General features: G+C 41.5%; 1 protein-coding gene across 5 annotated transcripts in view; it reads right to left on the reverse strand.

Annotated features, from left to right (window-relative positions):
* Positions 1-23,158, reverse strand: part of PHACTR2 (phosphatase and actin regulator 2) — a 108,549-nt gene that overhangs the window by 39,912 nt on the left and 45,479 nt on the right. For 3 of the 5 annotated variants that reach the window (XM_084889325.1, XM_084889324.1, XM_084889323.1), the window contains 3 exons: positions 12,353-12,433; positions 7,855-8,013; positions 2,801-3,040 (listed from right to left, as the gene is read on the reverse strand). In XM_084889325.1, the coding sequence (XP_084745451.1) occupies positions 2,801-3,040; positions 7,855-8,013; positions 12,353-12,433 (480 nt within the window). The remainder of the gene's footprint in view (positions 1-2,800; positions 3,041-7,854; positions 8,014-12,352; positions 12,434-23,158) is intronic. The other 2 variants (XM_084889327.1, XM_084889326.1) reach the window with 1 other exon arrangement.

The raw sequence follows: 23,158 nt of genomic DNA on the forward strand, positions 1-23,158 counted from the left end.
AGAGCTGCCATTATTTAACCAAACCATTTTCAGGAAGAAAGGTTAGGTCTCCTTTTCTTTATATGATCTTAGGAAATACAGCCAGACTCCCATGAGAACACACTTCTGTTTCATGAGCTCTAGGACCTATACATTTTCTCCTAGTTGATTTTTCTGTTAGAATGTTGTATGCCCCTACTTTTTCATGAGGGGTTAAACTGCCTTCCACAGAGCCATCAGAGAATATCTGGTTAGTATTGTGAAGCCAATCTGAATTGCACCCAGATGTTATTGTAACTTACCTCTGGTTATAACCTTATTGAAGTCAATTGGGAGGGTCCCGAGATGAGGAACAAATAAAGGAACAGACAATGAGATGGAAGACTTCACCAATTCTGATATACTACAGGAAGCCAGTCTCACCTGGTGACAAGATCCAGGCTTCCCAGAAGTCTCTATCGCTTGGGCTTTATTATTTTAGACGTACACAATAACCAGTACCCCCCTCCTCCATCTCTGGCCTGTCAATATATATATATTTTCTTCATCGTTAGTTCTCTCTTATAGACTGGTTAGTGGGACAGTGTGCCTGTAGCCAGCCAGCCGTGGTTAATCCTACTTTTTTGAAGTTAGCAATCTTCATTTGTTTAGAAGACAAATTAAGCAAATTCCTGCAATTTAAGTCCATTCTAAATTTATTTTGCACAACAAATATGGTAAGGATTTGATGTCTAAATGTGTTCAATTATTTTCTTAGGTAAATTAAACATAATCCTTTCCACATAGCAATTCCAACAGGACTTTATTGAAATCAGCCACGTTGCTTAAGTCACCTTGAGTGAAGGCCATGACCAAAAAGAAATGCCACCTCTCCCAGTTAACCGCTTTTGTTATCACAGAGCATGACACTGTATCAGAAAGAATACAAAATAGGAGATTTTGCCTTATTTCATGGGCAATGTCGCTGACTGTGCCAAACAGATCTCTGATCATATGGAGGTGTATACTAAATAGGTAATAAAAGAGGGATCTTAACCGATAGCTTTCCTTGAGAACTCAAAACATCTGACTGAACATCAAGAACAGCATTTGAGGTAACTTTCCAAAAGGTCAACGTTATTCAAGTGAAATAATTACCATGTACAAAGTTCTAAATGGTTACAAATGGAATATCAGCTGGATTCCAATGGAGTGTTATCAATATCTGACAAAAGGATCCTTGTATGATGGACTTGATAGTATACTTCAATGCAACCGTTTCTCTGTGGCAGCCCCACAGCAACATTTTCATATACACTGTGGACCAGTCGGGCCTCTTCAAATATAATGGACAACATGACTGTATGATTCTCTTATGGACATCATGATTCTGTAAGTAAATCTTCAAGTAATAAAATATCTGGAAACAACTCAAAAATCTTTCAGGGAATTTGTCTCCTGCCCTGGCATTAATCTGCTTTCTTCTGAGAGAAGGAAGATGAAGTGCAAGCCATGCCCATAGTGAGCTACTACCACGTGGGATATGAGAAAGAGGCAAGGAAGGCTTGTGTGAGGCAGGTCTTAATTCTCAAGGACTGGCCGTCAGTTGGGAGCTTTTCTTGAAGAAGTGGATCAGAGCCTGTATCACATCAGACTGATCCTAGGTGTGCTAGGCAGTCTGGAAAATACAGATGCCAATAAGAATGGATGCTGACATGTGAAGGCAGCTGGCCCCTCAGCAAAGGGCGTGAACGCATTATTGGCAGGGCATTTTGAGACATTTCACTTTAGCCCTCATTAGAAGAGACCCAGACAGTCAAGGTCAAAGGCCGAAGAGAGGGACACAAGGAAGGAGACTTCTATCTACATTGAGAGATCTGTCATACCATCAACTAAGCCACTCTCCAAACTTGAGCATTACAGGTATGACTTACAAAGGGAAAAAGATCAAAAACAAGGCAAATCATGGTAGCTGATTGCAAGAACATTGCTGCTGATTTTAGGGAAAATAAGGTTTGCTAAAAGATGGCACTTTTACGCACGTGTTAACGGCAAAAAGCCACCTAGCACGTGTACTTTGATTAATGTCTTTTAAAAGCTAGGTGGCATGGTGGGCTTCCTTATTCCACATCACTGGAAGATGGGTGCTCCCTTTGGGTTAAGCATATCTTTGCACATCCCTTGGTGATTTGCAATAGTGACTTGTAACCACACAGTAAGATGCTTTCCTTCTAACGGATTGAAGTCTTTTGTTTGGGGTGAGGGAAAGCTCTGAGCATGTAACTTTCAACTCTGCTAAAACAGTAATGACTCAATAGAGAGTGGTGGGCTGACCCAACCTTTGTCATTTATGAATAGAGAAATGATTAGGTATGTGGACAGATTTAAGCCAATACAATACAGCAAATATGTCAAAGATGCAGTACCACATTTTTCTGTGCAAACCTAAGACATTTTGAAAGAAAACCCACGCAAAAAATCTACCCATCAATTCAAACAGGCAGAAGGCCAGATGATGTGTAAATAATGTCATATCAGATCATCGCCATTCACCAGGCACACTGCTTTTCTATTTCTTTCTAAAGGTCCTCGTGTAGATAAGTGGCTACTCAGGATGAAAGAGGTCTATTCACCCCCAAACTAATGAGGTCAACTAATCAACTGGTCAACTTTCTTCTGGTGGAGATAGCAACAAAGGAAATCTCCTGGGCATTCTTGGTGTCAAAGCTGAACCCACTGGTGTTCTACCCTAAGACACCAGACATCCAAAAGGCCACCATCCAGATCAGCCCCACCCCAGAGCCGAGCACCCTAGACTCAACCCCACTGGGGGCATACTTACCAGCCTCTCGGGTCGTGCTTCGGCCTGTTGGCTTAGGTGGAGGGATGGGGGCCTGTTTACCAGAAGCCTTGGTATGTTTTTTAATAGGAGGCACTTCGTCACCCTTGGGGCTGGCCCCAGCAGCAGCCCCTTTTGGAGGCACAGGTGTTTTGGGGGGCTTAGGTTTGGGTTTAGGCTTAGGAAGAGTTGAAGGAGGTGGAGCAGGAGCTGCCGGTGTTTCAGAGTGGTTTTCAGTGTTCTCTACAAATGAGAAAGTGAACAGAAGCAGACTGATACAGACACACACCATATACGTTAGCAGGAGCGAGACACACGGCGACAGAGATACAAACATGCGGCTGCTTGGCCCTTGGGACCCAGGGTGGCGTCCTGCACCAGAGAGAGCAATGTTTGGGGTCAGAACGAAGGCTGAAAGCCAAACCAGGCTGCGCTGCCTGGGGCCATGAATCACTCCTGTGATAAACAGGGTTGCACAAGTTAATGAAGTTACGTTCAGGATGAATATAAATGTTCATCCAGCCTTGAATCGGTGGCTGCTGGATGAACATGACCGCTACACTGAATTTCACAAAATTGAAGGGCTCCTAGAGTGACTGATCAGCACGTTACCACCGCCACGGGGTGTGGGCCACAGTTACCTTCGTCCCCTTGCTGTCAGAACTTAACACCCATCAACCAGATGGGTTGTGCTGTGTCTTACTGGAGTCAAAACCCAATAACTTTTTAAGCTAAGGGAGCCTCTGTGGAACCCTTTACAGGAAGCACAATGCACCGAAGGATGAACTGTTTTCTCAAGCTCTCCTGGTGCGGTCGGGCAGCTTCCTGTCTTACAACAGCTTCCTCTGTCCTAACAGGGCCAGGACTACAGGGACAGAATCCAAAAAATACCAAGCTTGTTTTGTGATGTAAAAACACACGTAACAACTTTGAAAAGACAAGGGTTAAACTTTATATCTAAGAATATGAACCTCTCATAAGGTTTTGCCTAGCTGAAGGAGAAATAGTATTTGTCTCTCATTATTGAAAGTGGAGATATGGAATGTTCATTCATATAGTAGCATACATATTTTTTTCTAATAGTGATTGATTGACATGAAAATACAGTTCTGGTCCAAAGAGCTAAGCAGCATTTCTTTATACATAGAGCACAATAAGAAAAACGTAAGACAGTGGTCAGACAAGACTAAGCCTTCGCTGGATGTATCCTCCCATTATTGAATGAGCAAGAAAAGGTTTAATATTAGCATGCATCATATTTCTTATCCTAGAAAGTGAGGACTTCACCCCCCACCCTCCATGTTTCTACATCCCTCTCAAACCACTTATATAACCACCATAAAAACAACCCACGCTATGGTAGGTAATCAGTAGAACTTCTTTTATCCTCCCTCGGCCATGAAACCTACCTCAGCCACTCTAGCCCAACTTGACCCCTCCTGAACATGAACTGATTGTAGCTACAGGTTCAACATGCATCAGAGGCTGCTTTGTGTTTGCCTTTCTGTTTATACAATATGTCTCCCCAACTAAGCAGTGACTCTCCTCACCTACCTGGTCTGAACCAGGAGGCCACTTAATCAAAAAAGTCACTTAGGGTTGAGAACAACACAAGTTAATGCATACCTAAAACATATATATATATATGTATATATAAAAGTCTAAGTGTCTGTTATGGCTGGACAATCGGCTGGTAGCTATGATATGTATTGAATACCAGGGGGCAGATGCTCACCTGGGCACTGTGCCCTGGTGGTCAGTGTGCTCCCACAGCTAACCTCCCACAATCTCTCCCCCTAGCCGGCCAGCCCCAATCGGGACTGGGCAAGACAGCCCCGATCACCGGCCAGGTCAAGAGACCCCACCATGCACAAATTCGTACACCAGGACTCTAGTTTTAACATAAAACATATAACTGGACATTGATTTGCCAGTCTTTCGACGTGGTCAGAAACCTGTTCTTTAAGTACTTCTTCATTTTTTAGAAGGTTAGCCCCTAGCATAATGTCAGGTGTGGAATTCAAGCTCAATAATATTGTCTGGTGAGAGCCAAACGGACCAACAACACTCGCTCTCTCTATTCCGTTTCACACCACCAACCTTCACAATCTTCCTCTCTGCCTCATGGCAGACCATTGAGGGATCTCTTCTCTTTCTGCCCATGGCTTTACATTCTAAAGCCATACCCCCAAAGAATCCAGCTTCTGGCTTTGGGAAGGAGGAGATGGTTGGCTCTTTGAGATTTGGGAACAACAATTCCTCCTGGTGGAAAATGAACACAGTGCACGCAGGCTGGCTCTTGGAGAAGCATGGCTCGCTCCTTTCTCTGCAAACACCACCAGTTACCACTGCGTGTTTGCCACGTGGCCGATGTTTATGTTTACCCTGTGGTGATTCCTGAGGGGGCTGTGTGCCCACACAAACAGTATGCTTTTCTGACTAAATTATAAACGCCTTTTGTCTAAAATTTTAAATGCAGAACACTTTAAACATCATGTCTATTCCATGAAGGTGACTGATTAGCAGATAGTTATTAATAACATGCATTAGTAGAAAACAAACTCCTCCTTTTATCTGGGAGATAATGAATTCAGTCAAGTTACATTTTTAACTATTGCCATGTGTCCTGAAGACATGAATAAGTTGATGGAGTCTACGCATATTATCTTTTCCAGAGGAGGTTCATTAATAAAGGCTGCCTATTTACTTTGCCCGACAAAGACACCGTTTCATGCAATAGTCTGGAGGTGAAACCTACACACAGAGTAGTATGAAGGCCACTTGTTATCTGTTTTGTTTTTTTTTTTGCTTTGTTTTGTTTTCTGACACTGATGTTTTAAATAGTAAAGTTCTGACATACTGTTTTAAAAAGAGATACAAGCATCTCGGGCTTTAAAGACACATGACGTGTTTTACAAACATAACCAATTAATAGATGAAATAATGCTCTTGGATAAGTTGCATAAATGATGTTCTTGTGAAAGGAAAGGGAGAGCTGCACGCCCAAATTAAGGGTGAATTAAGAACCTGGGATGGTGGATTTGCAAGGTAGTGAGCTCAAACAGGAAATGGGATCAGAAGAGGAGCAGACGTAAAAGTGAATCGCTGTGTTTTTAGAATTAAATGGCACCTTTACAGAGAAATAAATGGTTACCTTCGTTCATTAAAGTATTTCCTATTCAATTTAATACTTTGTGATGTGAGTTTTGGGTGACATTTATTTTACTTCCCAGAGGGTCTCTGGTGGGCGCACCATCCGCACAGGGGAGGGAGGCCACGTGTCTTACAGGGGGTGTGATGACATGTCCAGCATTTCATGTACTTATGTACAGACTAGCCAAGCAAGATGCTATCTTGGACCTTATTTGACCAAAAAGGCAGTGACTGTACTAATTCTGAATGAAGAATAAGAAAACAAAAACATCTCTCAAATATCCATGGACCTATGAGGTCTGCCATTGTCTTTTTAGAACATCAAGGTCTGCTGGTTTAATCAACATAAAACTGTCAGCAACTTCTTATTAGGTTGATAAGGGACATGCTTCCTTTGAAGTCTGGCCAGTCCACTGATGGACACCCCACACTGACCAAGTGAACACCGGAGATGGCACTGTTACATAATAAAGAGTGGAATTCTTCAATGCACAAAGGATGTACGAGGCACAGACCACAGATGGACTTGAAATGTAACCGTTTGGTGAAACAGGACAGTTGGAATAAAAAAAAAAATCACTACTTGTAGTAATACTTTCAACTAAAGCCTCTTAAAATCTATTTAGGTCTGTTTCTCTTTAGGTTTCAGGAATCGTATCCTGAAAAATATTAGTTAATTTCTCATATCACTATTCATAAGCTTAACTAGAGTCCTTCGAAGAAACAAAACTAAGTACAAGTCCCATAGTATACTTAATATTGAATAAAGCAAAATGATAAACTTCTAACAAATTATTACTAGAGGCTTCTAAGATTTTTAAAAGCTAATTTACATGCAAATAACAGGGGTGATGGACTTCCAGAGTAGATGAGTTTTAAGTCACAACAATGTCTGCAGGTTGCTCTTTTGTTCTCTTTGTCTTTGAAGGATTTGGATCAAGAACAGAAGAAAAGTTTGCTTCCAGCAGATTCTAAGAGTTCCCCAAATGCCTACAGAACCTAAACCAGGTTTGACAAATTTTTGCCATCCACCAACTCAGAGGCAGACATTACAGAAGGAAACAGTCCGTTTCCTGAGGATTCATGTTTATGCTGCATGGAATCTAGAACTTCCCACAAAGCCTTACTTTATAGTTGTTTCAGTTCATGTTTGTGTAAGTATGAGGCTTGGAGGTGCCTGCACGCAATAGCAGTGGTATGCAGAGGTGACCAATCAGTGACTAGGGGCCTGTGAATGCTCTGGGGGACCTTTACAGACATGCATTTTGCAGTTATGCAACTTACCACAGTACAGTCACTCTAGATAGCAGTCTTAAAGAAGCCCTTAGGGAATGCCATAGCTGCCTCTGGTATATTCTGAAACTTCCAATTGCACAGACAAATCACTGAGCAGAAGCTAGGCCATTATAGCAACCCAAATCCTCAGCATCTCTGGGGACAATTCCGGAGTCTAGAACTGTCTAGAACCTGGACTAGAACCTGCACCAGCCACATCCACTTCTGAGCTGAGCCGCTCACAGGGGCCACATCTAACCAGCAGAAAAAGATGTTCTGAATGCTGGCTTTCCCCCCGCACTCCCCCCCCAAAAGAAGATACTGAGAAAAAGCTCCTGAGGAAAAGATAATATTCCCAGACATCTGTAATCATTAAGGAGGCCATCCATCTGATTCTTACTGGTAATTAGCCTGCTTTAATAAAAAATTAAAATGATGTGCTTATAAAATGGATGCATCTACTTGAGGAAACTATCCAATTTCTCTTCACTAGTTATCATTTCTCTCCTCTGTGTGTATGGAAAATTTCCTTTCCACTGGTCTTAACATCACTATTTGGAGCCTACGACCCGATTCTCGACATTGAGCTGTGGTGAAGGAAAAGAATAGGGGTTTCTCTTGATTTTTACCTTTCTTCTCTTCTGCCTTTTCCTCCAGAGCTGGTGCTTTTTCAGCTAGAGAGCCATTACCTTCTTCAGATTTTACTATATTTTCCTCTCGGGTAGATTCCTCTCCGATGGGTATCATGTGCCCATTTGAATTTTCAAAGTTAACTGTTACATCTCCATCTAAAACAGGGAAAGAAACACCTAGATGTCTAATTGGATGGCTTTCTTAAAACCCAACTTTATAGTTACTAGGACTGTAGGGTTCAGGTTTCAGGCCCTGGGAACCAAATACATCCTGTACTATTTCACTGTGTTTTACTAAATAATTCATTCAAATGAAAGAACTAGAAAATCCTTTATCTTGGGAGGGAGCAGCTATAGAGGGGGCATCCAGATGCCATTCAGATCGTTGGATGGATCAGCCTAATGATAAAATACCCTCGGGCAGCGGAGTCCCTTCTTGTGTTTAAGTTTTGTTGAAGTCAATACTAGGAGTCAGTCTCTTTGTCATTCAGAAACTGAACCTAAAAGAAATAACCTGAAAAATGGAACAGACATTTTAACAAGCACCAAAAACACAGGGTGAATGAAACTACACAAGCAACACAAAATGTACTTACGCATACAAACAGTTAGTGGGAGGATATGACATTTTCCAAGCACCACCATCTGCAGAATATTACCTCTATGATATGTTAACTTAATGCAGCAGTACAGCTGCTCCTCTACATTCAAGGAATGATGGTAGCAAGGCTAATTTTATTTTCAGTATCTTGTTTATGACAATATTGAAATGAACTCATATACTTTGTTATATGTAACCAATCAAAGAATCTTTAAGTTGGCCTGGTAATAATGTGAACATATTAGGGGTAAAAAATGCAGAAAAAGTAGTTACAGAATTTTTTTAAAAATCATAACTAAAAATAATATTTTATTTTAGTAAAATAAAATAAATATTTCTTTAATAACATATTATACTAATATGTTAGCTAAATCGTAAATAACCAAGTGCAACCCTGAATATTCACAATTACTAGGAGTTTCTAAAGTGAAAAGAGATTTTGCAAAAACTCTTCATTCAGCTACCAAAATGCTTGAATAGATTAACCCTGGAAAATTTTATGAAGCTTTGCTACCATTGCAAAAAATAAAAAATAAAAAATTAAGGAATTGAAGTTTTTACTGAGAAAGCTTGAATGCATAATTACTGCTAATATATATAATTCTGATTTATCTTATTTTGCCAATCATTATAAAACAAACCACCTTCCAAATTTTCATTAAATACGAGTAAATGGCTTTGGCTTCACAATAAAATCAGCTGGACTTATTGACAAAAACAAGCATGGCATTTTAATAAGTAAAATATACATATCATAAAGTTATATTACATTCAAAATGCCAAAATTTTTGCTTAGTCATGTGACTTCCCAGCACTTCTAATCTGACTCATGTATAAAAATAAAATAGACAATAACTGAAGGCAATGTCATTGCTAGTACATCTTAACTATTTCAATAAAATTAAGGCAATACTTTTTTTTAAAGAGTATGTGTCAACACAAAAAAGAAACCAAAATATTAACTATTATTATAAGAGCAAATTGGATTATCATATGATAGAAATCATTGACAACATGAAAGGATACTTACTTTGAGATATGAAATAAAGCTACTCTTATAAAAAAAAAACACAGAAAAAGAAAGCATATCTGTAATAAATGTGGAAGTTAAGAATAAAATAAAGAAGTGAAATCAATTGGTGTGTGAGAAAGCTTTCTAGCTTTGTATATTATTTTGGAATTAAAACAAGTTGAGTCCTTAATATAGATTATGTGTGTACGTAAAATAAAAGCTCAGCAAGAGAAGGCAAAAGAAGATGCTAAGCTAGACTGCAAGTTATATAAGAGGCCCACACCAAGTATTATAGGAGCGTTTATATGCAAAGAAACGGGAAAACTCAGAAAGGAGTTGAGATTAGAGTAAACCAAGAGCGACAGCACAGAGAGAAATAAGAGGTTAAGCAAGGAGCATGAGAGGGGGAGGGCTTTCCCCTCTTTCCAGCAAACAGCGTGCGTGAGAGATTGTTAATACAGGAACGGAGACCAGGAGAAAATCAGGTCTGAACAGAAGGTGAGTAACTCTTTAGAAGGCTAGAAAGTACACCAAGAGAGCAGAGGGAAGGAGGCTGGCAAGCAGGCAAAAACATCTACAAAGCTAAGGGAAAGGATGGAAAGGAAGACCAGAAGTTCAGGACTGAACTTGGACTAGAGACCATCAACTTCTCAAGAGAGACGACCAGTTGCTGAACTTTCAGATTAAAGTTAGATCTTGGTGTAAAAAAGGTAATTTAAAAGGAATAATAATAATAATAGCTATGGAGTGGGGTGGGACAAGGTCCAATGCAGGGTAGCTGGAGAGGTTTAAACCGTCTGTCTGGCTCCCTGGCAGAAGGGCATAATTGACAAGCACTATCAAGAGCTAAGACAAGATCAGGAAGATCAAGGCAATGAGTGAATCCTCATGGCAGAGGAGAGGGGACTGTCACCAAGCACAGCAGCTTCCAGTCTCTGGCTAGAACTGAAAACAGACTGAAATTCTCAAGATAACTGTTTATGGAAAAATGACAGAAATCTATTCTCTCCAGCTCTTGGCAGAGAAGGGGGAAAGACTCTATTTCCAATAGGCATCACCGGGAATGTCCAAGTATTAGGTAATCTCTATAGTTGTCTACAGGGACTCTGCAAAAGGTGAAAGTAAAACTCAGTAATTGATGACTTCCCAAACATTAAAACCTATTTCATTATGTTTAGGTTAAAAATTGTTTTCTTCCTTTGTGTCTTAGAACTTTAAATGTTCAGTCTGCAAAAAGTAAATAAAAAGGTCAAGGAGGTCAGACGTTGGGGGAAATAAGTCTATAAAATTGTAATCCATCAAGCAAATGATATAACAGGAAGAACAAAAACAAAGCAATACTGAGCATTTCTTTAGATTAACAATTGCCACTTGTTTTTAGAAAAAGTATACTCTTTCCTAGTTACAATTTTTTAATTAGATAAAAAATGGGACTTTAATCTCTATCTTTAACATTCATTAACAGTTTCAATCATAAATTTTCCTTTCTTTTCCCCTTTTAAAAAATACAGAAACAGAAGTGACCAGGCAGCATTCACTGGATTTGTAACTACTTTCCTGCCTCCAGAGAGATTAGAGAGGAGACATTTTTATACTGTGAGCCGACCTTCAAGGAAAAAAAAAAAAAATAAGGATGTGTATTTTTTTATTTTTTAAAAGTCCCAGGCAGGAAATAAGGAGCTTCAAAGTAATAGAAAATTAGGGAAGACAAAATTCATTCATAAAATGGAATGGAGAAATATATAACAGGCCAGAAATCAAAGTAAAATACCTAAAATTGTGAGGGAGGGCTCAAAAAAATAAAAATAAATAAAAAGGTAGTATTCACTCCAGACTTCCCTGTTTTCTTTGAAGCAAGAAAAAAATAGTAAAACATTTCTTAGCTTGGATTATTCAAATGCTGGAAAAAGCGTGTCATTGGGTTTATAAGTAGTGAAGGCCAAAAGATGTTAATTTCTTTGCGAGGAACATAGATAAGGAAAAGATGTGCTATTATTCAAACCCAATTTAATATCTTATTATTTGTTTCTATAAAAGTATAATAATAATTTGCCCCAGTAAATGTTGCAGAGGCAGGAGGTAAATGAACAATGTTGCAACAAAAATTTCTTCAGTTTTTTAATAGTAGTGGGGACAATGAAAATTATTTAGTATTATTTACTTGGAGAAATAACCAATCTTCTTTTGAGGGTCTATCTCAGTTTCCATCTTATTCTTATCTTTTTAGAAGAAACGAGAAAAAAAGGGAAGCAGATAGAGGTAGAAAAAAATACTTGGAAATAATTGTTAGTGAAAAGGTGAGAGACAGATCCAAAGAAATGAGAACACTGGGAAAATTACTTGAGAGAATGATAAAGCAAATTAACTTCTAATTTGCCCACTCATGCCTTACTGATTGTAAATTTGAGTGCATTATAAAGGACAAGAGAGGTATGTTTATCATCTCTTTTCTCTCTCTTTACTTTTACTGATAAACTTAAAAAACCAAAGTTAGGAGCCAAACTACAACTCAGCACTTGACCAAACAACTGAGTTAATTTGGATGGAAAGACTGAAGCTCAACAATAGAGATAAGAAGCAGTCCCGTAAGTATTTGCATCTTATCTGTCTCTCCAGCTACAGGGCACCTTTGTAGAGCTTTAGGTTTAGAGTGACATACAGTGAAGGATTCACCAAAAAAGGTCAATGAATTCCTTTTCTGGAAGACCTGAGATTCATTGCAGCCCACAAAGGCATTCTGAATTAAAGCAAGATTCTCCTAGGGTGGCACTCACCACTTTATCTCCCAAAGGCCAGGATCATCTTAAGTTTCAAAGGAAATTGAAAGAAGGACCAAAGAATGAAGGATCAAATTATTTTAAATGTATGATTAAGTTCCTCACCTTGATCAGGCAATTCCTTAAGAACTCCCCTTCTTATCAGCTCCTCTCTACTTTGTCTGGTGGATATCTTCCTTTCTAATACTTTTAAAAAGAATAAGCACATGTAAGAATCAAGTCATTGCTCAAAATAATTATGAAAAACATTCCAAATACATTCATTCTGTTCACGTGAAGACTCAAACCCCAGCTTTTCTAGTTGTCTAGCACAACATGTGACTGGAGTCAACGCAATTAGGCCAAGGGCAATGACAAGAGCCCCCAGTCTGAAACCCAGCCTCTGGGTCTGGTCTTCAATGATGGTGATGGGCCAAGAATCCAGACAAATTATTTCATATCAGCTACTTCTCACCTTCAAGTATTTCTTTAGTAACGATGCATTCTAAAACATAGGTTTTTATGAACACAAAATGTACATAGAGAATATGTATATTCACAGTAAAAAACAACAACAAATAAGCAAATTTTCAGTATACATTCGGGTAACCCAGAGATAAGAGATGACTTTTGCAGTGTTTTATCTCTCGCACATCATATTACAAAAGTCCAACACATCAGATTTCTGTAACTCTTTTCCTTGCCATACTAAACAATTATGTAGTGTTCTTATATCCCCAGACATATTCTGTCTTAGGAAGATGAAGTCGAGTCATGCAAGGAGGTGGGACTCTCAACATTGTTTATTCTTTCTCCTGGAAGTATCTAAATTCCAGTTACAACTTCAGAATGGAGCTTCAGAGCTCAGTGTGCCACTTCAGTATTCACCTCCCATGTGTATAATATTAGTTCCTGGATCCTACATGTCTATGTAACCGCAAGCTCCATCCCCCGCTTTCAGGGCCCTACAAAGTGTATAAAATTAATGCACGGTATGTCACCTACTAATCCTTAGAGCCAACATTCCCCGAAGTGTACCCCACAGAATGCTTCCCTCGGGGTGCCCTGTTCAAAAAGGCACCCAGACGCAGCAAAAAGGGTCAGCGAAGGAGCTTAGGGCTCTTCGGGGAAGGGCAGGTACACTGGGCAGCAGCAACAGGACTGGATTCTGACCCTCTCTACAATTCCGACTCTAGACCTTCTAATCTGCAAATCCTAAAACACCCTGGACAACACAATTACCCCAAGCCATGCCCTGACACACACAAACAGAGCCAACGATAACACGAAGAACATGTTTTTTTGTTGGGGGCGGAGAGGGAGAGGGCTCCAGGTGGCCTGAAGCAAGGACACGTGGGAGGGAAGGGAAGGAAAAGGGAGGGTGCTCGGGGTCTGAGAACTTTGTATTAAACACCACAAAGTCCTCAATGAGTGTTTAGTAACGTCAGGAGCGCCAATATAGCAACACTTAGTCTCTCTTGAAGAAATTGAAAATTTTCCCCCTTTTTGATAACTAGGATTGGTGTATTTCTTTTTTAACCTGGTTTCCAGAAAAGCGAGGGTAAAAGTTAATATTTAACACAGATTTCATATCACAATTCATGGGGGAAATCTGTTTGCCCTCCTCAGTGACCTGCCTTCATTTATAGTCTATTGACTGCCTTATGTGCTCTTTGTTCTAGGTTTGGTCAAACTTTTCTGGATAGAATCAGAATGCAAAACAACAAGAAAATGAATGAATAAGTGAATAAAGAAACAGTGAAGAAGAAAAAAAGGTAACACCTTACAGATTCAAATGGAGAGACACACAGAAGCGTCCCCTGTTCCTTTAGGTTACCCATCCAGCCCCACCTCCACCCACCCTTCCAGAAGGAAGTAACAGCAGCTCACTTAGATGCTGTGGTCTCAGTGGACAAAGTTATCTGGGAGTGGGGGGCCAGCGTGCCCTGTTCTTTCATACCTGTTATTTTAGGTAAAAAGAGAGCTGTTACTTAACTACAGCTTCGCTTTGCTCAGGCTTTGGTCAAAGAGGGGGGAACCCCTGTCAGCACAGGAAGCCAAGCAGCAACACCCACAATGACACTGTGGGACGCTGCTGAGATTGTGCAGGTGATCGGAGGGCCCTGGCAGGGGCAGTCTCCCCTGGACCCCACAGACCCATCTACGCTTGGTTGGGGCTCTGAGGGGAGGCTGGCCTCTTACAGGCCTCGTTCCCTACTACTGGGGTGGGGGACAGAGGCCGTGCTGCTGAGTTTGAGGATGCAGGTGGCACCCTGGGCCTGGGATGAGGCCACATCCTGATAGCCAACTGCACTGCCGACGCAGAAGGCAGTCATTGTAGCATCTGCCCCTTACTCTTTGGAAACGACTTCCAATTGTTTGCTGCTTCTGTAAAGTGGCCGAAACCACAAAAATGGTTGTCAGGAGCTCTAGATTCTAGCACCAGAACTTCCACAATAGTTGTGTGACAGCGGGCAGTCCCAGAAGTTCCAGGGCTCCTGATCCGTTATCTGGAAACCGAAGGACGAGATTCGATGATCCCTAAAGGACGCTCGATCAGCTCAAATGCTGTGGGACCCCGTATCATTAATCAAGGCCCTTCTGGAATCTCTGCGTTAAGCGCCTTTTAAATCTTCACATCCTTGCTATGAAAAACCATCCGAGAGCCCAGAATTCCATCATGGATTCCAGAGCATGCTTTAATTTTAACTTTACATTTTCTGTTGCTTTAATTCCAACTTCATCTCGGCTAAAAATCCCTCCTCTTTCTCCCTTGTAAATCCTGGAGCTTTGAAGTAGCAGCCTGGCTTCCTGCCAAGACTCAAAACCCACAGCTTTGTTCCTTGGCTCTCCCTCCTCCCAACAGGGCCCCCGATAGGAAAATGCCTCCGGCTATTTGTTTGGTCTTTGGCTGGGCACATTTTTAACACATAAAGCAGATAACTGTGTTTGGGGCCAATGAGAACAAACTGCAGGCGACTGAGCGTGGAAGGTATGCTGTTAGGGCACTAAGTTCCAACCACGGCGCTCCCAGAAGAACAAGTATTTCACTCTTCGTCTTTTAAAATATGTGCCTCCTGTTTATATAGTGTCTGTATGTTTGCAGAGCACATTCACTGAACACTTTCATAAGCTCGGAAAGGTTTTGCATCGGAATGAATCTGAGAGTTCATTCTGGTCCAACAGCCACACAAAGCAAGAGTCATTTCAGGAACTTTCCTGAGACGTGCTCACCTGCTTGCACACACATAGAGGCAGGGTGGGCGCTATGGCAGAGCCCCCTCTACTTATCCATCTCCCGCATTTTTAGGAAGATATTCATCATAAGGAGTCGAAATCACCTCAACCAAGCTCATGATCCCCACAGCTCTAGACTAGACTGAGATATTTGTGCAGGGAAAACAGCCCGCATTAGCTTCGTGTTCACCGAGAACAAAGTGGGCTGTTGAAACCTCCTAGACCCTAATCCCAAGCATCTGCTCTTGGACTCCGAAGCTCATGCTAATCTTCGCAAGAAGAGCGATAATGTCAGGAGCCCTGCTCACAGCTGTAGCATAACCACTGCCGGATGCCGGAGAAGAGGCTTTGTAAGACACTCATCCCTGGATGAGGGAGCGAGATCTGTCCATGAAAAGTATTCCCACCAGTTGTGTTAATGACTCATGGTTACTCACCTTTACCCCAATTTAAAAAGCATGTGTGATTTTTACACCAGATCAAGCAAAACTAGAGTTTCTGTTTCACACTCTGCAATTGGGAGAGTTAAAGTTCTAACAGTCTGATCCTGATGACAATAGCATGCACTCCTCTGAGGTGTGACGGGCGTGTGGTCCCTGTTTTCCTGACTTCATGCTTAGACTCTGGTTTATCGTATCTTTGAAAAGAATCAACCTTCCAAAAATTCCCACTGGCTGCCTATCTCACATTCAATAATATCTCAACTCCTTGGCATGGTCTCCAAATGACCCATAGGTTAGTCCTCCCACATTTGTCTCCCTCCTTACCACTCTCTCCTGGCTCTCTCTGTTCCAGCCTCTCTGACCTCAGCTGGTGGCGTCTGTCCTTATCTGGGATGCAATTTCCCTAGAACTCACATGGCTTACTCTATCCCTTTCTTCTTGGTTCCCTTATTAGAAATCCGTTTTCTACACACCCAGTGTGGAATAACTTGTTCCCCTTCTTGTCTTTATCCATCTTTCTATCCTGCAAAATATGTCACCTTCTGACACAGAACCTACTACTTTGTGTCAGTGTAGTCTTGATGAGAATCAAAACCCTGTTTTGCTTACTGCTGTATCTCCAGCAGTGCCCTGCAGGTGATTGGCACTCAGAAGATAATGTGTGTTTGTGGAATCCTAGCTAATAAAGACAGAATATGCAAATTGACTGTAAATCTGTGACAAAAATGGTGGCACCCACAGCCAATAAGGAGGGAATATGCAAACTGACGTGACAAGGCAAGAGGTGGAAAGGCAGCTCTGGGCCGGAGTGAAGGTGGTACCGGCAGCCAGGGAAAGGAAGGCCTATTCTTGCATGAATCTTCATGCATCGGGCCTCTAGGAGATGAATAAAAGAAAATAGGCTGATAATGATAATGTCTTGTTTTCTGCCCCTTTTCTACCTCCAATCCAGGAGAAAGCAAGTGAGGCTTGTGGCAAAACTTGAAGAACAAGAGTCTTCTGTCTTCTCCTTGCTCTACTCTTTGGCTGGGCCAGGCGAGGGGAAAATCCTCAGCTCTCCGTCCTATGGCTCATCTGAAAAAGGCCCCTGTATGCTCTGGAAAAGGGCAGTCATCATGTGTACAGGACACCAGCCAACCAGCAGGGTGTAGCACACGCCTGGGCTCATCATAAATTACAAGTGATTTATGATGTCCTCTGGGCACGGAGCCTGCATTCAGGAGGGGAAGCTGGGGCATATGGCACCGGCTCCTCTCTGAGGACCCATGGCCAGGACTTTCTACTCTCTTGGAACCATCTGTGTGAGTAAATATTGCCATCCACAAGCCACCGGTGTTTTCTTTTGGCCAGAAAAGGAGTCCTAATGTTGAATTCTAACACCGTTTAATGACGGAACAAAATAGGAAGGTAAATAGAAAAACGATTCAATGAGCGTGCCATGTTATCTGCTCGGTCCCAGGGCTGAATGGCCTCCCTGTGGCTCTGGGAAGGAACAGAGGGGCGCTTGTCTCGCGCTGAAAGGGTTCTATAAGCCCGGCTTGGCTTTACCTCTCCTCGACAGCAGTGACAGAAAACAGGATGTCAAGCAATGGCCTCCTTTCTCAAAGACCCTTCCTTCACGAAGGTGCAGCTAAGCCGTTTAAAGAAACAAACACCGAAATGCCACCCAACAGGGCATTTACAAGAATCTTCGAAAACATCTCGAGAATGTAAGGCAGAGAAATAAAGCCAACATCCCCACCTAAGAACACTCAGGGGTCTGTCTGGCCACGTTCTTGTTTATCCACACCTCTCCCCGCCTCCCAGACCTATAGACTACGTGCAGCCAAATTCCTCAAGGCAGCAGCCACGCTTCACCACTGGCCCCAAGGAGCCTGTCTTCCCCTCACTTGGTCTCTCGTCTGTCTTCTTCACAAATCCGATGTTAAAGTCAAACTTCACTTCTTGCATTTCCTAAACATCGCCAGTACTCCCTGGCTCCGTGCCTTCTTTACTCATTCCTTCCGCCTAGAATTAGACTCTCCATCCACCTCAGGTAAAATCTTCCCTAGAAACGTAGGTCCTCGTCAAACAGCGCCCCCATGTGTTGGATCTCACTATCTGTACCTGCAAGAATGAAGAACTCACTATGCCCCTAAACTAGCAATTTTAAGTAACTTCTATGCCTCAGTTTCCTCATCTACAAAATGGAACAACGGCTGCTACCTTTCTGGTGCTTTTGGAGATTAAATGAGTTAAAACAAGGGAAGTGCTTAGACGAGCACCTAGAATCTAGAAAGCATTCACTACTGTTAGCTACCGCTGTTATTTCTGTTATAGCACGTGTACATTTTTCATAGCTACCTATGTACTAGTATATAATTGTATGGTCACACAACTGTAGTCTAATTCCTATGAGGGATATCTTGTTTATTATTCCATCCTCATCATACCAATACTGCAGAGTAGATACTGCGCACTGACATATATGTGGGAGTCAGCACTGGGAGGGAAGGCATGCCTGGTGCTCTTTTCTATTTCTTTTAGAAGCAGCCCATCTGAGTTTCAGCCTTTGAGGAACCACCTTCCCCCTCGCTTGGTCCATGTCATTTGTGTGAGGCAAACCCCGTCCCTGGGCTCCAGGGCTCCCCTGCTTATCCATCAGAGCCCAGTTATTTCCCTGGCCTTGGTGCTTGGTTCAGAGAGGGGCATGTCCCTGGCTGCACTATGGAGATCCAGGCCTGAGAATGTAGCTGAACAATCGAGAGGAAGGCTTTCTCTTTCCTCTGCAGCTGTTAAAACTAGCAGAATATAAGCGTAGCGTTGCTAATAGTCCACTCACAAAAGGAGAGCCCGACTTAGAGGAGAAGACAAATGCAGAGGAACACACACTCGAAAGAAAGAACAGATTCTTAGTCACAGCTTCCAAGCACCTGGGTCCAAGCATGCGTGAAGATTGTTTGTCTCTCACGCTTCAGTCACATGAACTATTGTAATACATTCCCTGTTCGAGCCTGTGATCATTCATTGGAAGTGAAGAGCTATGGCTAATCAAAATAGGCATTAAGTAGATGCTTTTTAAAAACTGAATATTTTTTTCCAGTAGAGGCTAAAGATTCCCTAGATATTCAAGGCAGAAATATGAAAGAAGAACTACACAGGCCCTCTCTTTCCTCCTCAAGAGTTTGAAACTTGACCAGGCCTTAAGCAACAGGAAGATGGAGAGATCTATGTCCCCCTCTTTTGAAGTCAGTGTCACAACTTCCTCTAGAAATCGGACAGAAATCCTCATTTATTTGGTGCTTCATCAATCCTTCCATTATTCCTGAAAGACAGGTGAAGTATTTTTACTTCTAACAAATATTGAGAGTTAAAGAGGTCACATACTTAGAATCTGATTGAACCCAGATATGAATGGCCAAAAGCCTACCACATGGACTCTCCAGTCTGACATGATAATTTCAAAGACTTCAACTTTCCCACGAGAGGCACGATGCTTTCCAATTCTCCTTCAAGATGTGAGACAGCAGGACAGCTTTCAAAAGTTAATATTAAACGGCCAATTTTTAAAGATGGTAGTACATTCTCAGTTCAGGTTATAAAAGGATACAGTAAAAATTCTCTCTCTCACTGGTCCCTCATCTATTCAAATTGAACCCTACCCTTACTCCATAAGCAAATAACCACTTTTATTCATGTCTTGTTAACCCTTCCAGAAAGATTTTTAATCCTCACCAGAGGGTGTGTGTGTGTGTGTGTGTGTGTGTGTGTGTGTGTGAATTTACTTTAAAGAGAGGAAGGGGTGAAAGAGAGAAACATCAATGTGAGAGAAAAACATCGAACAATTGCCTCCCACACACAACCCGACCTAGGTATGTGCCCTGAGAATCAAACCCACAACTTTTTGGTATATGGGTTGATGCTCCAACCAACCGAGCCACCCAGCCAGGGCAAGAGGTGGTGACCTTTGTCCTGTGCAAACAGCGCAGCTGAAATCCTGTGTTTCCACATGGGGGGAGCTGGGATCAGCCATGGCGGATCAACCCCCGGGACTTGTGGTTATTGCTCCCCAAGGATGTTCAGGACCAGAACAATGGGCAAGTCCCCGAGCCCAGATGGGCTCGGAAGTACAAGTAACCTCAGGAGAGTGATTAGAGGCAGGAATTGTGAGCTACGTGAGACACTCCGTGTCCTTCCTCCTTCCAGCCTGACCCCTTTAAACTCGTGGAAACACAAATGCATACGACAGGTGCTTGCAGATTCATCCAGTTGAATGAAAAGTTCCCATTTTTTGTGTGTTTCTCTTTTCATTTCTTCACATTATCATATAGCAATCCCAAGACAGGATGAGACCACAAAAGGGACAGATGTTTAAAATGAAGACAATAATTTTTGAGGTGGTTAAAATGTATAATTTTTAACAGTCTATTTTATTTAGTTATCCTATGAACAAAACGTATTAAAACATCACCAACTCAAACGAATAGATGTGAATAACCAGCTTAAGTTAGTAAGATGATTGAGTGGGCATGTTTTCCAAACCCATGTTTTTCACATATGTTTCTTAAGATCATTAAAAAGCTTGTTTTCTTGAGCAATTTAAATAGTCCCCTCCTCTACCTGCCATCTTGCCCACACGAGAGAATATACGGTATTTGTAAAAGAACAATATTTCCTCGGTGAAACTGGTCCAAGCCTAGACTAAACCAGGAGGGATAATCAATACCTGATTCCCACTTGATCCTGCAGTAAGAGAACTAAGGGTAACTTCAACTAAAGTTTATATTTTCCAAGACAAAACACCAAAAATGTTGGGGTGTTGGGGAAAAGTGCCTTTTCATTATACTTAATGGGTAAGGCGTGACTGCAACGCTAACTTTCTACTTCAACAAAACACATCTTTCAGGAGTTTCCTTTCCCTATCTATTCCAAAATGTCTGGGTATGGTGACATCAGGGTCTCCTCATTCTTCTTCAAATTGAGAACACTAGAAAGTAGGAAATGGATCAGGAAGTATACAGTCTAGCCCTTTTAAGAATACATGGGGGTGAGGACATGGGGGGAGGGGAAGAAGGGAGGGGAATGGGGGAATAAGAACACATATGTAACACCTTAATCAATAATAAAAAAAAAAATACAGCTTGAGCCCAGCTGGTGTGGTTCAATGGTTGAGCATCGACCCATGAACCAGGAGGACATGGTTTGATTCCGGTCAGGGCACTTTCCCAGAGTTGTGGGCTCGATCCCCAGTAGGAGGTATACAGAAGGCAGTCAATGGATGATTCTCTCTCATCACTGATGTTTCTATCTCCCTCTCCCTTCCTCTCTCTGGGTAAACAAACACATATTAAATAAATTAAAAATTAAAAAAAAAGGATACAGCTTGAGTTCAAATCCAGACCTTGCAGCCTGTCAGCAGGTGACCACAGGCCAGTCCCTAAACTCCTCCCTGTCCTCCTCACATGGAAATAGAGGTAGTAAAGCCTAGCGTGGACAGATATTAGGGAGATTCAAACATCTTGTAAAGTGTTTGACACAAAGCAGGGGCCACACACAATTGAGAGGTTTTTTCTCCCCAACTTTCCATTTTCTCCCGTCTACGCGTGTAGATACCGCTTTGACAATATCCTATTGATGTTTTTACTTAAATATGCTATTGATCTAGAAGGCAGCAGAGGAGAAGGGTTAAGAATGCAGACTCAAGCCAGGCTTCTGAAGTTCAAAGATGGTTGTGCGGCTCACAAGCCCTGGGACTTAGGGCAAGTCCTTTAACTGGTCGGTGCCTCTGCTTATTCATTAGTGATACGGGGATTAGGACAGCAGGCTCCCTCACAGAGTAACCGGGGAGATTACGAGCATTGAAAACAGCATCTGGAGCATTACCGTTAATATCCACGTATCTTGTCCTTATTTTAAGTTTAATCCCCCGAAAAATGCAAATGGGTAAAAGAAATAAAAGGTTTATTTTTTAACTTTTATTTTTTAAAAACAACAACACTTTACCTCTTATGTTGCACACGTAGCACATTATACAAAGTATTCAAAGGGACATTTCAAACCTCCTGGGGTCCTAACTAAATTGAACTTTTTAGCGTTGAACTGAGAAACACAGCAAACAGAAAGGACTATGGAATGCCAGCAATATGTCAACATCAGACTTAAATAGGTGATTAAGTTTTAGTTGGTGTCACTAATATTTTATACTTGGTTCACCTAAGGTTTTCTTTAAAAACAAATGAAAGCGCTGGCAGGGAGAGGAAATGGGTGACCGTTCTTAAGTTTTTCAAGATGAAAAGTTCTGGAGTTTAGGCTGCAGCTCTGTAGAAAACACTTAACAACGGTGACGATGGTAAATTTTATGTTACGTGTTTTCTATCACAATTTAAAGATAAATTAAATTGTAAGACATTCTGGGGCTTCCTTAGTACTGAAAGCCATATATCTAAGATGAAAAATAGGTCGCAAGGATTTTTGAAAGAATTTTAACCACATGCATGTGTCATTATCCAAAATCCAGCCTTCTCCCTAACCATGCTTTTCATTCTCTCATATTTCCTACATAGCCTCTCGTGCCCTGTCTTATAAAAAGGTACTAAGGAAACACTTATACTTTGGAATAAAGGAAACATCAAGGGTATCCATTTCAAAACCTAGAGAGTCTAGCCACTGAAGAGAGCCCAGGCAGAAAAAAATGTTGTAAGCCTAGAGGTGCAAACTCCTTTCACCGAACCAAAGAAACGAGAAATAAAACTGCCATTTATACTCCAAGTGGAAAACACATCAGGAAAATGTCTAAGCCAAAAAGCGGTCCCTTTCCAGGACTGAGCCCTTGGTGATAAAGACCGGATTCGTATCACAGGATGAAAAAAACAAAACAAAACAAAACAAGACCACTAAGGGAAATAATAGGCAAAGGAAATAAAATAATGGACTTTCCTGACATGGGCTCCCTGACCCAGGCCAGAAGGAATTCTTTAGTGCCTTTTAAAAAGTGTTTAAAAGTGGCACCTCGCCAAAGGAAAATGAATTTAGGAAATTATCCACCCAAGGAAGGCGCATAAACAATCAGATCCTCTCTTAAAGCAATAGAAACTCACACTGTCTCATCCCAGTGGGAGCCCTTGTTGTTAAGAAATGGATGAGAACATTGATCCTGTCCTCCATACCCCACTTAGGAGTTACCTGTGGCAGACAAAAGTGGAGACTCAGGGCAGCAATTCTACATTTCATCCCAGTGGGTGTGAGTCTTTAACAAGAAGAAATAGGCAAAGTC

The sequence above is a fragment of the Pipistrellus hanaki genome (assembly GCF_964339955.1).
Source record: "Pipistrellus hanaki genome assembly, chromosome: 7".
Lineage (NCBI taxonomy): Eukaryota > Metazoa > Chordata > Mammalia > Chiroptera > Vespertilionidae > Pipistrellus > Pipistrellus hanaki.